Raw genomic sequence first — 15806 nt, 5'->3', positions numbered from 1 at the left:
CCGTCCATGGCGTCCATGGCGTCCTCAGCGTCGCGCTTGTCGTGAAAGCGCACGAAGGCGAAGCCGCGGGACTCCTTGGTGTAGCGGTCCCGTGGGATGTACACGTCGCCGACGCGCCCGTACTTCTCGAAAACGCGCCGCAGCGTGTCGGGTGAGGTGCGGTAAGTCAGGTTGTCCACCTTGAGAGAGGTCATGCCCTCCACGTCGGGGGGCGGGCGGCCGTAGCTCATGGCCTCGGAGGCTCGGCCCGCGGCCGGGGGCTGCGCGTCAGGAACTAGCGATTTGGGCGAGCCGCGCGCGTCGGCTGAGGCAGCGGGGCCTCCTCACAGTCGCTCGGCTCGACGCCGCGCCTGTGTGAGTAGTTGCTTTCCGCGCGGTGCCGTTTGAAGAAGCTGGCAATACGACGTAAACAGAGCCTCTCCGCGCCCAATGCCACCTGAAAGCCAACTGGGCGGGCTGCGCCGCCAACTCCTATTTATAGTGCTGCTCACAAAATGGCGCCCGCGCCACCCGGAAATAAATCTTCTGATTGGCTCGTCCCACCCCGCCCCGTAACGTCGCTGCCGCGCGGCCGCACCAGCGTGTTGCGCCTGCGTAGAAGAGCGGCGAGCCGGCGGAAAAGCGCGTAGTCACGGCTAGCGGGAGGGGGGAGGGGACTGTGAGAGCGGTTGGAAAGCCCGCGAAATGTTTTATCCGCCTGCGAGGCAGTTGCAGGAGCGCTGGGGCAAGAGGAAAAGGCGGTGCTCCCATTTGGCTCCGCCTTCTTCTTCGTGCTATTATTCGAGGGCCAGGGATCTCTGGTAGCATAATGCCTAAGGCACTTGACTAGTAACCAGAAGGCTGATGGTTCAAACCCACCAGCCACTCCTCGGAAGAAAAATGGGGCAATCTACTTTCATAGTGATACTGCTTCGGAAATCCAAGGAGGGGTCGCTATGAGTGGAGTCCCACTCGAGGGCACATAATAACAACATTCGAGGGCCAAGAAGATTTTCTGCTTGGGCCTTGGCCCTGCCTCTGTTGAAAAGATACTCCTTCCGTCCATTTGCTACTCTGTATTCCTGGTCTCCTCAGACCCTGCGACATCTTGCCCACTACGTGCTCCCAGCAGTTGAGACTCCGTTGGATCCCCTTTCTAGCCTCACTTGCTGGGCCTATTGGTTCAGGTCTGCTCCCCTCAAGGGGGGCGGGCGCCATCACAGCGCGCCTTCTCTGCTCAGCCCGTCCGGGACTACATTTCCCAGCAGGCCAAGCGGCCGGCGCCGCGGCTGCGGTCAGGTGACCAAGTCGTCTGACCCGCGTGACTCAGGGCCTGGAGGGCGGGGCCGCTCCGGCCGCCGAGAGCTCGCCCTTGGCCCCTTCATCCCCTCGCGGGCCCCTCAACCTGGAGCAGTGACGTTCTTGGCGCTTCTCAGGGTGTGGGCTCTTCTCTACTGCGATCTTATCCTAGGAGTGTCCTAACTCTGCCCGTGGGGACACCTTCACCCGGGGTCCGGGATTCTGATACGGCAACGGGCAGTTGACAGCTTGGCTGCCTTGCTCCCGGATCTGCCTTCTCTTCTTATCATCTCCTTTCTTTCCTCAGGATTGTCGGTGGATTCGTCCCAGGAGAGCTGACTGCCCGCTGCTGACCTCCAGCAGAGCCAGCCAAAATGTCCCCGGAATCCAAAAAGCTTTTCAACATCATTATTTTAGGAGTTGCCTTTATGTTTATGTTCACCGCTTTTCAAACTTGTGGAAATGTGGCGGTGAGTTGGAATCTGCGCCCCTTCCTTTGAGGTGTCTGCCCTGATGCACTCCAGGGCTGATAGTAAGCTGTGGTTACATAGAACAGCGCGTTCCCATGGGTCCCTTTATCTTGCCACCTGTTTCTCCTCGTTTTTATCGTTGGGTTGGATTTCCTGCGTCATGTATGAGCGTTAAGCATTGCTGTTTATTTCTGCGACTTGATTTGGGGTTTGGATGTTGGCGTAGTTGTTTTCTGCAGTAAGCTCCACGGTAGTGCTTGATGGTTAACAAAATAAAGCCCGAGACACGGTTACAGCTGTTGGCCTCGTCGCTCTGCTCAGCTTGACGTCTCAGTCCTGCAGTCCCTTTTTGTCTAGTCCTCGTTAACTCTGAGCGTTCTTAAGCCTTGCTGTTCATTGCCCCATCTTGAATTTTGACTTGATCCTCAGTCTTTGCTTGGAAACAGATTGTTCAGCAGGGAAAGAGATTGCATGAACGTGGCGTTGATTAGTTTCATCTTCCACACAGCAAACTGTCATCAGGAGCTTAAATAGCACGGATTTTCACGGCAGCGGATATACCAGGTATCGTACCTGATGGTTGGTTTTACTTTACGTCTGTCGATAGTTGCTTGAATCCCATCAAAGTCACCAGCAACAAAATGTGATTGAATTAGTGGTGCTGTCTTTTCTCTAAGGAGCTCTGACTGTGCAGTGCCCAAGGCATTGCACTGCTAACCAGATGGTTGGCGGTTCAAACCCACGAGCCACTCCATGGAAGGAAGATGGGGCAATCTACTTCTGTAAAGGTTTACTGCTTTGGAAACTCAGTGGGAATCGCTATGAGTAGGAATTGAGTATATGGCAGTGGATTTTTTTTTTCCTGGATCTAGACTTTTGGGGGACATAATAGGTAAAAGCTTGAGGTGTCATGTGGAATTAGATACTGGGTTTGAAATCCTGGTTTTGCAACTAACTGCTTCCTGATATTAGGCAAGTTACTTTTATGAGTGCAGTTCCTGTGATCAGATAATGTGTGTAAGGCAGTCGGCCTGTTGTCTGGCATTTGGTAAGCACTCAAGGGTTGTCATGGTTACTGTCTTCCAACTCTAAACCCAATGTGTTTTATATGATTCTGAAACATTCAGTCTTCTTGTTTTTATAATTTTGTAATAATGCATTGTCATCAGGAGCTTTGAGATCTTGGTTAATGTTTAGCCTCAGATTTTCAGATGTTGAAAATGAAGCATGAAGAACTTCATGAGTTCCCCAATACCTTCCGAGTGGAACTGGGAATGGAACACATACGACTATGTATACAGTGCAGACAAGTTCCTTCATTTCCCTCCGGTTAGATAATTGGCTCGCAGCAACCTTTCCCCCACATTTCTTACTTGGTTCTTTATTACCTATACTAAGCCTGCCCATACATGTGATATTTAAGAATAAAACCTAAAACCCTGAATTGTAGACTCAGTTCTGACTCACTGCAACCTGACAGGAGGGGTCGATCTGCCCCACAGGGTTTGCAAGGCTGGAATCTTTATGGAAGCAGACTGTCTCATCTTTATTCTACGGAGCAGCTGCAGAGTTTGAACCCCTGGCCTTTTTAGCAGCCCAGCACGCAACTACTACACTCCCAGGGCTCCTTATTGGAGAGTAAAGGGGTGTTGTCATGTTCTTTGTCTCAAATGACGGGTAGCAATACCACAGCGTTTTGGAGCACTTTGCCTCCATGTGTATACTAAAGAACAATTGATACTGAAAGATTTATGAAAGGCAAAGAATAAATAAAACCAAAAAAGCTTGTTTCAGTCGAGTCAGTTTCCACTCGCAGCCACCCCATGTGATGTAAATCTTGATATGAGTAGATTGCCACATCTTTCTCCCAGAGTGGCTAGTGGGTTCGAACCTCTGCCACCGCGCCACCAGGACTCCTTATAAATAATAAACAGAAGCATCCACTGCCATCAAGCCCATTCCAACTCATAACAACCCCCATCGGGTTTCTTTACAGAATCAGACTACCTCAACTCTTTGCCTGGGAGTGGCTGATGGGTTAGAGCTGTTGACTTTTCAGTTAGCAGCCTAGCACTTAACCAATCTATGGTTTTTTTTTTTTTTTTTTAAGAAAAGTGAGTTTTGAGACAGAGCTTCAGAGTCTGTCTTTTTCCTTTTGCATGTGGTGTGTGCAGCATGGCAATTATTTATGGCGTGTTCTCTGCTTCCAACATGATCACGCCGTCCGTGGTTGCCATCGTGGGACCTCAGCTCTCTATGTTTGCTAGTGGTTTATTTTACAGGTAAGTAGCATCATCTACTTTAACTCACTCATTTAGAACACTTTCACTATTGTTCAAGCACCGTAGTACAGGTAGTCCCCGACTTCTGACGACTGTGCTGTAAGTTAGTTCTAACATAAGTCGAATACTTCTTTTATTGTTAGTTTTCATTATTCTTTTATTAGCAGTGTCTTTCTAAATCCGATCTTCGTCTCTGAGGGTTGGAGACATTGCATATAAACTTACAGATATATTTTAACATTGTATGTTGCGTATAGACAGGCAATAAGATGTACAAAAAAAACCAGACAGTAGTTAAGTGCAGCTTGTCGTAATTCAAATACGTCATAAGTTAGGGTCTAATTAAACTTTCAGGAAGAACTTGAGGCCTTGAAATGACTAGAACATGGGGATTCGACTCTCTTCTCCAGGGAGGCCTTCGTTTACTGCTCAGGATACCATGTTGTTTCAACGTGATACAATGGATATTTGCTTTTGTTTTACTGTTAATGGCAATAGCACCCAAAGTCAATTTCAAAGAGGACTGAAAAGAACTTTCTGTAAATTGATGTAATTTTATACCAGTAGTGTAATTTTTATGTTCTTGTTGTTGTTATGTGCTGTTGAGTCAGACCCGACTCATAGCGACCCCTCCTTGGGTTTCTGAGGCAGTATCACTAGGGAAGTAGATTGCCCAACTTTCCTTCTGAGGAGTGGCTGGTGGGTTTGAACCGCTAGCCCTCTGGTTAGCAGTCAAGTGCCTTAGGCACTGTGCTACCAGAACTAGCAAATGAAGTAATCAAACTTTCCTTTGGGACTTTGGGGCTACATACAATTTTACCATGTGCTAACTGTTGGCTAAGGCTGATTGCAAATCTTCATTCAGTGCCTGATTTCACAAATTGAACACAGTAGACTATGAAATGAGTGGGCTGCGTTGTCCCTTTTTCAAAACTGGAGAGGTCGCCTTCACCCTTGATCCGTAGAAGGCATAATGGCATCCCGTGTCAGGTATTGTTTGGCTTGTAATGCGTTGACCTGTTATATTTTAGCATGTACATTGCCGTTTTTATCCAGCCTTTCCCCTGGTCCTTCTACACGGCCTCGGTTTTCATCGGAATTGCAGCTGCTGGTAAGCCTTTGGTTTTTGTTTCCTTACTCTTCTTTATGCCCCTGGGGCTTATCTGAGGGTATCATTTAAGTGTTTAGTGCCTAAAGCCCAGTGATTCCCTTATCTTGATAAACCTTTGGTTTGAATTCCAGTACTTTGGACAGCGCAAGGAAATTGCCTGACGATAAATTCAGATGAGCACACTATTGGGAGAAACAGTGGAATTTTTTGGGCACTCTTACAGTCAAGGTATTAATCCTTTCAGAGTGAAATGTTTCTTTGATTTTTGTCATACCGTGTTTTAGATCTTTGTTTTGTTGAAAATTCAAATCCTGTGTTAAATAGCTTAAGTTTCTAGTTGCACATAGTATGGATAAAAAAAATTTATGGAATTACTTAAAATGCATAAAGACTTGGTGGCTCAGAGTTTAAGCACTCAGCTGCTAACCAGAAGGTTGGAGCTTTGAACCCACCAGTTGCTCCACAGGAGAAAGATGTGACAGTCTGCTTCCTTGAAGATTACAGTCTTGAAAACCCTGTGGAACAGCTCTATTCTGTACCTTAGGGTTGCTGTGAGTTGGAATTGACTTGATAGCAGTGGGTTTGGGTTTTTTTTGTTTTGGTTAAGGTTAAACCTTGTTAGAACTTATGATTAGAAAATAGAAAATGATGTTAAAAACTCATTGCCCGTGACCCAGTTCTGACTCATAATGACCCTATAGGGCAGAGTAGTACTGCCCGAGAGGATTTCCAAGGCAGAGCAGCTAGTAGGTTCAAACTGCCAAACTTTTAGTTAGCAGCCCAGTGCTTTGACCACTATACCACCAGAGCTCCTAAAAATAATATTAGTCACTATTTATGTAGTATTTGCTATATTTCAAGGAAAGAGCCTTGATGGCACAGTGGTTAAGGTATTTGACTGCTAACCAGAAGGTTGGCGGTTCAAACCCACCAGCCACTCTGCTGTACAGATGTACTGCCTCGGAAACCCAAAGGGTGGCGTTGCTATGAGTCTGAATGGACTCCATGGGAATGAGTTTGGTTTTTTTTTTTTTTTTGGTATTTCAAGGAAAGAGCCTTGGTGGCACAGAGGTTACCTGATTAGATGCAGAAAACTAATTCATGGGGTGGTTATTTGTGTGGTTTAGTCACAGACTTTTAAATTTAGGACTTTTTTTCTTATTTTTTAATTTAGGATTTTGTAAGTAGCATAAGCATGTTTCCAAAGAGTTCTTTCCAGTTTTAATAAATCACATGTTTGACAGTGAGTCAGATCTTCTCTGCAGATCAGATTGCAGTCATGTGGAAGGATGCTGACCTCCATTGGGTCAGTCACATTTCTCCTAAGGACAAAGGGTGGAGCCGATCCTGTTAGGTGGCCTAGGGCAGGTGGCCGCTTTGGAAGTTACGTAGGTGTTTTTCTCCCTCTTTGTAGCAACCACTGACAATAATTGTTTGAAGAACGATGACAGTTAAAATCGTGTCCTAATGTCCGCTCCCCCTCTTCCTTCCCCAGCTTGTTCTTTGGGAATCTCTACATATACTTTGCTTGGCAAGGGAAGACGCAGATCTCAGGTGGGTTTCATTCACTAGCCTTGTTGTTGTTGTTGTTTGCCGTCAAGTCGGCCCCGACTCATAGCGACCCCTCCTTGGGTTTCCGAGGCAGTATCACTACGGAAGTAGGATTGCCCGACCTTCCTTCCAAGGAGTGGCTGGTGGGTTTGAACCGCCAGCCGTCTGGTTAGCAGGCAAGTTAGAGGTGTTGAAAGCAGAATACAGGCCCGTGAATATCCATCATTTCTTTGTTCTGCTTGTTTTCATGAACCTTGGCACCTCAAGTGCGCTCAGATTTTAGTCACCTTTTATCTTGGATTAAGTTATGAACCTTGGCTTGTAATTGATAGCCATGCTTCAGGTGGCATCTCAAGGAATGGGAAAGGGGATGCTGGGGCCATGGGTGCTGGCCAATTGCCAGATGACTTTTGACCCCTCAGCTGACTAGCCTGTGCAGTTCTTTGCTTACAAAGAATGTGACTAAGTCCCTGGCCTAGTGTTCCTTCTGATGAGTCCTAGTGTTGCCCTCATGAAAGACCAGGGTGTACATCTCACATTTTCCTCCTTGTGCTAAAGTCGAAATCTAGTGAGGTAGACCTTGAGGGCCATAAGCCACCTCTGAACATAATACTGATTCTGGAATTGTGTGTATGCTCAATGCTAGCAACTTTCTTCTTCTTTTTTCCCCCAGAGAGTGACCGAAGAACAGTGTTTATTGCCCTGACAGTGATTAGCCTTGTGGGGACAGTTCTTTTCTTTCTCATTAGGAAACCAGATTCTGAAAACGTCCTGGAAGAAGATGAGTCTTCTGATGACCAGGACCTGGAAGTCAATGAGTAAGGAGCTTTAGAAATACTCCTTCTGTTTCTAAATATATTTTGAGTACATCTAGTCCAGAGACAACCAACCTTTGTATCCCCAACTAGTAATCAGGTATTCTGTGTAGGTCGGTTACCTTGGCAGACAAGAGGAGCAGGTTTTACAGCAAACAGGAAAAGGAAGAAGATAAAGGAGGGATGGGGGAGGAGGAAGGAGAAGTTGGCGGAGGTGGTGAAGAGGTTTAGGGGATGGTCAGGTAATCCAGCTTTGCCGCTGATGAGTCGTTTGACCTGGACAGGCGCAATAATCCCTTTCATTTCTCTAGCCCTCCATTTCCTCACTGGGTTTAGCAGGAGCCCGTGTGTTTTGACGTGCAAGGATGTGGGCTTATGAAGCTACACAGAAAACAGCCTCCACCCTCACTTGCTATTTCCACAACCCAGCTCTGACATTCCCTGGTTCATGTGGTGCCAGAGGGTGGCAGGCTGCCACCAGCTGCCACGGGTGAGCCGGGGATCTCCCTGCTCTTACCTCCTTGCACCAACCTACTCGGGTGCTTTTTCCAGAAGTAGTCCAAGTGGGTAAATGAGGAGATGGCCCTGTGTTTTTACTAAGATTCGTGAATTGCCTTGAGCACGTTCCAGTTATCTGTAAAACGATCTAAGTGGTTGTAGCAGATCTCTCTGCGGGGGTCCTCGATGTCTGGGAAACTAACCTTTGCCGCCCTCACTTGGCCCCCTTTGGGATTTGATCCGTTGTGGAGCTTCCCTTACGGCATTTGGTTTTCGCTGCTGTTGGCAGTGACCGTCCTGTGCTATGTGTTTAATCCACAAACGGGCCTGAATTCTCTGGTCACGGGATCTCTGAGCACGCGGTTTGCAACAAGTCTATTTAAAGCAAAGGAGAGATTTGAACATGTATAAATATAATATATGTTTATACATCTTATCTGTAAAACTGCACTTTTTATATTGTATATGTGTAAACCAGCCAATAGTAGTTGAGGAGGGGGTGTCTATGAAGATGAATGCCCAATTCCAACAATGATTTCGTACTCCTCCACTAATACGTTGGAGGTGTTGGTCTAAGAAGGCAGGAACACCCCCTTCCCTGGTTACAAGGACCATCACTGCCCAGCGGAGGAGAGAGAGGCAGGGGGTCCGTGTGACTACGACAAGATGCAGCACTGAGGGACTCCGCAGCGGTTCTCACTCATTGTAAGAACCTTGCAGCCTCAGTGTTTAGTCTTCACATAGCACTGACCATGTGCCAGCAGTCTTCTAACCCTGAGAGGTGGCGCTGTGGATGACAGATGAGGTCTGTGTTCTCAGGGGGCTGTCTGGGAATCTGCTGTTGGTGCCATCTGTGTACAGCCCCCATGTGCAGCAGCACAAAGCAGTCCTTGCTCCTGTGCCGTCCTCATCATCGTTGCTGTGTTTGAGCCCATTGTTGCAGCCACTGTGTGGTAGTTAAATGTGTGTGTCAACTTGGTGGGCCTGGTTGGGTGGTTGGGCAGCTGGTGGTACTTATTCCCCATGATGAGACTGGTGATCACCTCCATGGTGGGGTTTACCACAAGCAGCTGAGTAGCTGCCTTTAGGATGTGTGGCCTGCTTCCTGTATTTAAGAAGGAGAAGCCTTGGGGATAGTCTCTAGCTTATGGCATGCTTGGACCCTGCATGTGGCCGTGTCGTTGTTCAGCAGCCTGCCATGCTCTGCTGACCTTGGGACTTACAATGGACTTAAATTAATGGCCTGCCATGTGGTAACATCGGGACTGTGCCTTTTTACTTGTCAGCCTTGGGTTTGTCAGCCTCAGCAGCCAGCAGCTGTCTGAGTGAAGAAACGCCTCCAGCTTCAGTGGGCCTGGAGCAGGAGGCAGAGCTGAAGCCCAAGGTTGAGGGGCTTTCACCCAGCCCCTAGAGCCTGGCACTTTGAACTTGGACTTAAAGCCTCTGAACTGTAAGAGAATAAACTGTTTGGTAAGGCCATCCCATGTGTGGTCCATTCTTGTCAGAGCAGCACTAGGGAACCAGAACACACTGTGTCAAGCCATCTCCTCGAGAGTCTTCCTCAGTGACCCTCTGCTTTGCCAGGCATGATGCTCTTCTCCAGGGACTGGTCCGTCCTGATGGCACATCCAAAGTAGACGAAACAAAGTCTCACCATCCAGCTGCACCCCTAGGACAGGTTTGTTTGTTCTTCTGGCAGTCCATGGCGTAGTCGGTATTCTTTGCCAGCACTGTAACTCGGAGGCATCTGTTCTTCTTTTGTCTTCCTTATTCATTGTCCAACTTTCACATGCATGTGAGGCAGCAGAAAATACCATGGCTTGGGTCAGGAGTGCCTTAATTCTCAAAGTGACACCTTTGCTCTTTAACCCTTTAAAGAGGTGAGTAGATTTGCCCATTGCACTATGTCACTTGATTTCTTGGCCACTGCTTCATGGGCATTGATTACGGGTCCAAGTGAGATGAAATCCTCAACAACTTGAGTCTTTCCTCCGTTTATTGTGATGTTGCTAATTGGTCCAGTTGTGAGGACTTCAGTTTTCTTTCTGTTGAGGTGTAATCCATATTGAAGGCTGTAGTCGTTGGTCTTCATCAGTAAGTGCTTCAAGTCCTCTTCCCTTTCAGCAAGCAAGGTGGTGTCATCTGCATATCACAGATTGTTAACGAGTTTTACTGCGATCTTGATGCCGCATTCTTCATAGAGTCCAGCTTCTCACATTAGTTCTCTGGTGTTGCCGTCACAGAAATGCCGCAGGTGGGCGGCTTTCAGAAACTGAAATTTATTTTCTCACAGTTTAGGAGGCTAGACGTCCAAGTTCAGAGTGCGGCTCTGGGGAAGGTCCTTGTGTCTTTTCAGCGTCTGCAGGCCTGGCATTCTTGGCTCCTTGGTGATCCTCATGTGCCTCTCTCTTCCCCCACCTGCTTCCTTTATTCCTTGAAAAGACATTGACTCAAGACATGCCCTATACTGATCTGTCTTGCTAAAGTAACAGAGAAATTCTATTTGCAGATGGGATCATAGCCGCAAGTATAGGGATTTACAACACATTTTTGGGGCACTGTTCAATGCATAATGGGTTTAATTTTGGAGGAGAGAGTAGAGGGTAAACATGCAGCAGTATGTCAGAGTAATTTCTGAGGAGACAGAGGGGGAGTGGGCTGAGTGAGATCAGGGAGAGAGCAGTTGGGGCAGGTGGAGGCCATTGCCAAGGGCAGGCGTGGAGAGGTGTGAGAGGAAGCCTGTGGGACAGGCAGGGCATAGATAACATCAGGCAGGAGGAGGCCGTAAGAGTTGGGATTTTATTCTTGGTGTGATAAGGAGCCACTGAGGGAATAGTTGTTGTTGTCTACCGTCGAGTGGGACCGACTCATAGTGACCCCCCTCGGGTTTCTGAGGCAGTATCATTATGGAAGTAGATTGCCCAACCTTCCTTCCAAGGAGTGGCTGGTGGGTTTGAACCACCAGCCTTCTGGTTAGCAGTCAAGTGCCTTAGGCACTACGCTACCAGAGCTCCTCCCTAAAGGAGGTTATAGCTTTGGAAACCCTCTGAGGCAGTTCTACTCTGTTCTTGAGGGGCACTGTGAGTCAGAATCAACTTGATGGCAGTGGGTTGGGTTTGGTAGGCCTGATCTGCAGTGAAATTAGAGTTGTATGGCTGCTGGGCACATGTGCAGTTTAGTTTTGTGTGTTAGAGTTGAGCATTGCCAGGCTTTCTATCCGTTACAGTTCCCAGCATCAACGCTGACTTCACTGTAGGTTGGGGCACAGCCTGCTGCACGGCGGGGTCTGGGGTAGTAAATCACAACATGGAACATATGTGCGTGAACATCTGGGAACATTTACCCCTGCAGGACTCTGTGCCGTCCGTATTACCAACAGTAAGATGTGCAGGAAAAGAACCCAATAAGCCAGTCATGAGGGTGGTTTGTTGTAACTCAAAAGTGTAAGTCAGGGACTGTTTTTTGGTTGAGGAAATTTTTCCTGTTGGTCAGAACATACTACGTTTTTTTTTGTGTTAGTAATTTAAGTCACCTGAATGTCCACCAGGGCTCCTTGTTTTTCGTAAACAATGTCATTTAGGAAGTCGGGTGTCTCAGTCTGTTAGTGCTGCTGTAACACGAATACCACAGGTGGGTGGCTCAATGAACAGATTTCTTTGCTGTCCGTCTCGGAAGCTGGAAGTCTGAGCTCAGGGTGCCGGCTCGAGGGGAAGGCGCACTCTGTCCACTCTTTCTGCTCCTCTTGGTTTCTTGATAGTCCTCACAGGGCATCAGTCTTTCTCTATTTCTGCTTGCTTGCTTCAGTGCCTAATCTGATCCTTTCATCTCAAAGTGGTTGATTTGAGACACACTTTTCACTGATAAGGCCTCATTAACATAACAAAGAAAACTCATTTCTTAGATGGCTGGACCTCACAGGTATAGGGGTTAGGATTTACAATGCCTGTTTTTGGGGTATCCAGTTCCATCCTACCGTATGTAAGAAATCAAATCTTTTAAAAGCTTTCTCACCAGAATCAGCTTAAACAACCACACTTCAATTCCCATTGTCTCTTTCAATCCTCATAGGTAAGAGCATCTCTGTTTTACAAAAGAGGAACTGAAACTTGGAGGGATCAAGTATCCTGTCTAAAATCACACAGGGTAAAAGTGGCAAAGCCAGGACTCTGTCTCTAAAGCCTGTGTTTTCACCTCTTGGATTCCACTGACTCCCTGCCACGTGACCGAGTGTCACATCCTTTCCTCACTTACCAGCTTTCTGATTCCCTGACGTTTCCTTCATGACAAGAGTATAAAATCTACTATCCAACTATTTTTCACGTTAATGGTGAGAGTGACGCTGACTGTGATGCTCAGGTTGTGTTTTGGCTGGCATGATTCTCTGTGGTTTGGTAGTTATGTAATGAGGAAATTTAGCAGTTGTGTAGTGATGTAATCATCCTCCATTTTGTGACATGATGTGGTCATCCTCCATTTTCACATAATGACCTGGTCTTTGGAACCCAACCATATGGCTGAATGAGGAGAGCGTATAATTGTTTGGAAAGGGTTTACAGCTAAAGAGCTGATTTTTGTATAATAGAAATGGTGGAAAACAGGGTGAAAATAGGGTAGAGGATGTTTCTGGTTTGTGTGATGTATCATGTCTGAAGATATGCGTGAATATATGTAACAGACTTAAATTTCTTGTGAAGAAGTTACGTTCCACCATTTAGAATACAAGGAAAATGTAGCAGTCTGCTCCTGTAAAGATTCCACATAACCCCCAAACCTGTTGCCATCGAATCAGTTCTGTGAGTACTCAGCTGCCACAGAGTTTCTGAGGCTGTAGTCTTCGCAGAAGCCGACTGCCATGTCTTTCTCCAGAAGAGCAGCTTGGAAACCCTATGGGGCAGTTTTTCTCTGTCGTTAGGGTCACTATTAGTTGGAATCTCTGTGACTCAGAATAAAGAGCCACCATGGGCACTCTAAACACACTCTAATTCAAGGATATGGGCCCTACAGGGAGACCCTGGGGCCAGGGACACTGAGGGCCATTGGAAGTCCTGGTCACACCGTATAGCAGACAGAGCTTGTGTAAACTTAAAGACAGGTGTGATAGTGTTTATGTTCTCTTCTCAATTTTCAGGAGGAACAATCTTTCTCTTTTCTCTTTTGTAAATCAGATCTGCCCAGGACAACGTGACAAAGGCAGTCGAAGCATTTAGTAAGTATTTCCCGTGTCTAAGATGCAGGAACCGTGCAGGGACAGCTCCAGCCTTTGCCTTTCCCCTCCCCCTGGTGGCTTTGGATTGCCGCTCCCCCAGTGTTCCCATTTGCCTAGGTGTGCTGCTCCGAAGTCCGTTAGCTTCCCAGTGACTGTCTCTAATGGGTGGGGGTGGATGGAGATGCACCACCCTCCATTTGGGTGCGTGAGGGGGCATAAGAGGCTGCAAAGAACTAGTGTTCTCTCGGCAGGTGGGGGTACTGAGAGGAAGGATGGACAGTGGGAGGAGACCGTTTCTTCCAGGCCTCAGGAAGCACGTTAGCTCTGGCGACCCAGTGGCTATCACCGAGAGCCACCCGCTTGCCAGGGCCGCTGCTGGGCTCTTCACGTGTTTCATTTAAGTCTCCCCGTTCTATGACTCCTAATACCAAAAAAAAAACCCAAACTCAATGCCGTCGAGTTGGATCCGACTCATAGTGACCCCTCCTTGGGTTTCCAAGGTGATATCTCTACAGAAGTAGATTGCCCAGTCTTCCTTCCGAGGAGTGGCTGGTAGGTCAGAAGTCAGATGCCTTAGATACTGCGCCACCAGAGCTCCTGCGACTCCTAATACAGACCTGCCCTTATTTCCAACTTACGAGAAAACTGAGGCTTAGCGAAATCAGACCCTTTACCCAGGGTCACCCAGCTCGCGTGGGACCGGAGCTTTAGCTGTCAGACAGACAGAGTGGGCAGTGCTGATAATGGCCACCTGTGGCTTCTTCAGAAATGGGCAGCTGTGGCTTCTGATGCCGCTGAGTCCTTGTTTCTGCTTTCTGCTCTTGGCTCCTCAGTGTCCCAGGAGAAGGACTCTGATGGGGTCGGTTACTCTCTAGCAGGGAGCAACGTTTGGGGCCACTGGACTCCCTTAGGGCCTTAGGACTAGCCTACGGGTTGTCTTTGGCGAGAGTGTTAAGTTCTTGATCCAGTGAGCTGTGACCCGGGTCATGTGACTCAGAGCACACTGACTTGTGGCCGAGGGACTCCTGTTGTCCCTTTTTAGGAAGGGCCTGAGGGCTGGGAGTCTGAGCCTCGCAGACGTTCTGTACCGTTGCTAAGGTTTGATCAGGCGTTGGTTTTATGCATTTCTGTGGGAGGAATATGTGTGTAATTGCAAGTTGGGTTCCATGCTACAGTTGAAAGGAATGCAGCCCAGTTGTCCCTTAGGAAGGCAGCACCACCACAGTTAGAGGCCTGGCTTTCAGCTTTTTAGGCTCGAAACTTCTTTGTCAGATGACCCCTCAGTGATCAGAGGGGAAAGGACTCACATGAAACAAACGGGAGGCACCATTTCATGATTTCTGGCAGGTTTAGTGTTTTCAGTGAGCCCTTCCCTAGAGCTCCCTTCTTGTTTTCAGGGGCCTAGAGAGCCATGTCAGTGTCCGGTTTACTTGGTGAGTGTGGAGTGAGGAGAAGGGGGTCGGAGGACCTTCAGCTTATGGAATGGCTTGCCAGCCCTTGCGGGGGGGCTTGGTACTCCACCATACAGTCAGCCCCTTCTCAGGTCACCCAGTGTCCTGGATTGTGGGACAAACTGGGCTTTTGCCTCTCTGTCAGATGAGGGCCTTGCACGGTTAGGGCTGTGTTGTCTCCAGCATGGAGCTCGTTGGTCATGTTCTTGGTAGGGCTCAGTAGTGGTAAGGGATTGGACTGTCAGGTTTGAATGGGAGAAAGTGGCAGTCAAAACAGGTAAGGCATAGAAGGTGCAGTAGGGCAAGCTGGTTCAGGGCGGTGGTTCCTGGGCAGTTGGGGAACAGCATGAGGTTGTGGGGTGGCAAGGAAGCCAAAGGCAAAGGGAGAAAGGAAGAAGAATGTCAGCACTTTGACTGACCGTCTGCGGGCCAGGGTTTCATTCATTACTGAATCCTGGCTTTCCTTCCATTGGTTCTGTGGACACATGCTTTGTAGACAAGGTTCCTGCCTTCTGGGCTCTCTTCATCCAAAAGCACTTAGCTCCTCAGCTTATGGATAACTTCAGTGTGATTCTAGAACATCTTAGTGAGATTGTCGCGGTTTGTTTTTTGATCTTGACAAAATGCTATTAAAGTTCACCTGGAAGAATGAGTGATTGAAAGTAGCCAAGAGAATTTTTAGAAGATAGTGGAGGACTTGCTGTATTAAATACTAAAACCTATTATGGGTATATTTGAAAGCATCAGGATAGGAAGACCATGGAACAGAAGTCTAGAAAAACGTTCGTGTATTTGTAGGAGTGTGTTGTCAGTTGCTGTCACTCTGTCTTCTCCTCACCGTGACCTTGTGTAAGACAATGAAATGTTCCCTGAAGCTGTCGTCATGATTGCTGGCATGTAGACGTATAGAGCTGAGTAAGAGGGATGTGGAGAAGTGGGATTGAAGAGAGCATGAGAAAAAATACAGATCCATCCATACTGCAGATCTTCCACCAAAATGCCAGGTGGATTAAAGAGTACATGGAAAACGAAACCAATAAAAGTAATTGAAGAGACAGAGGCGGGGCAAGATGGCGGACTAGGCAGAAGGATTGCACAGACCCTCTTCAACAAAGAAAAGGGAAACCAATTAATACAGACACAG

The 15806-nt window shown here is 47.7% G+C and overlaps 2 protein-coding genes across 2 annotated transcripts in view; one reads left to right on the top strand and one right to left on the bottom strand.

Moving 5' to 3' along the window:
- Positions 1-230, bottom strand: part of SRSF2 (serine and arginine rich splicing factor 2) — a 910-nt gene extending 680 nt beyond the window's left edge. The window contains exon 1 of the mRNA XM_007959847.1: positions 1-230. Coding sequence (XP_007958038.1) covers positions 1-230 — 230 coding nt within the window.
- A 1422-nt stretch (positions 231-1652) lies between these two features.
- Positions 1653-15806, top strand: part of MFSD11 (major facilitator superfamily domain containing 11) — a 37601-nt gene continuing 23447 nt past the window's right edge. Inside the window, exons 1-8 of the mRNA XM_007959616.2 lie at positions 1653-1748; positions 2257-2312; positions 3923-4030; positions 5062-5141; positions 5273-5369; positions 6637-6695; positions 7366-7510; positions 13171-13211. Of these exons, the coding sequence (XP_007957807.1) occupies positions 1653-1748; positions 2257-2312; positions 3923-4030; positions 5062-5141; positions 5273-5369; positions 6637-6695; positions 7366-7510; positions 13171-13211 (682 nt within the window). The remainder of the gene's footprint in view (positions 1749-2256; positions 2313-3922; positions 4031-5061; positions 5142-5272; positions 5370-6636; positions 6696-7365; positions 7511-13170; positions 13212-15806) is intronic.

Source organism: Orycteropus afer, unplaced genomic scaffold (assembly GCF_000298275.1).
Source record: "Orycteropus afer afer isolate SDZICR_OR568_19922 unplaced genomic scaffold, OryAfe1.0 scaffold00018, whole genome shotgun sequence".
Taxonomy (NCBI): Eukaryota; Metazoa; Chordata; class Mammalia; order Tubulidentata; family Orycteropodidae; genus Orycteropus; species Orycteropus afer.
Note: the sequence above shows the minus strand (reverse complement) of the source record. Positions and strands in the feature narration are given on the sequence as shown.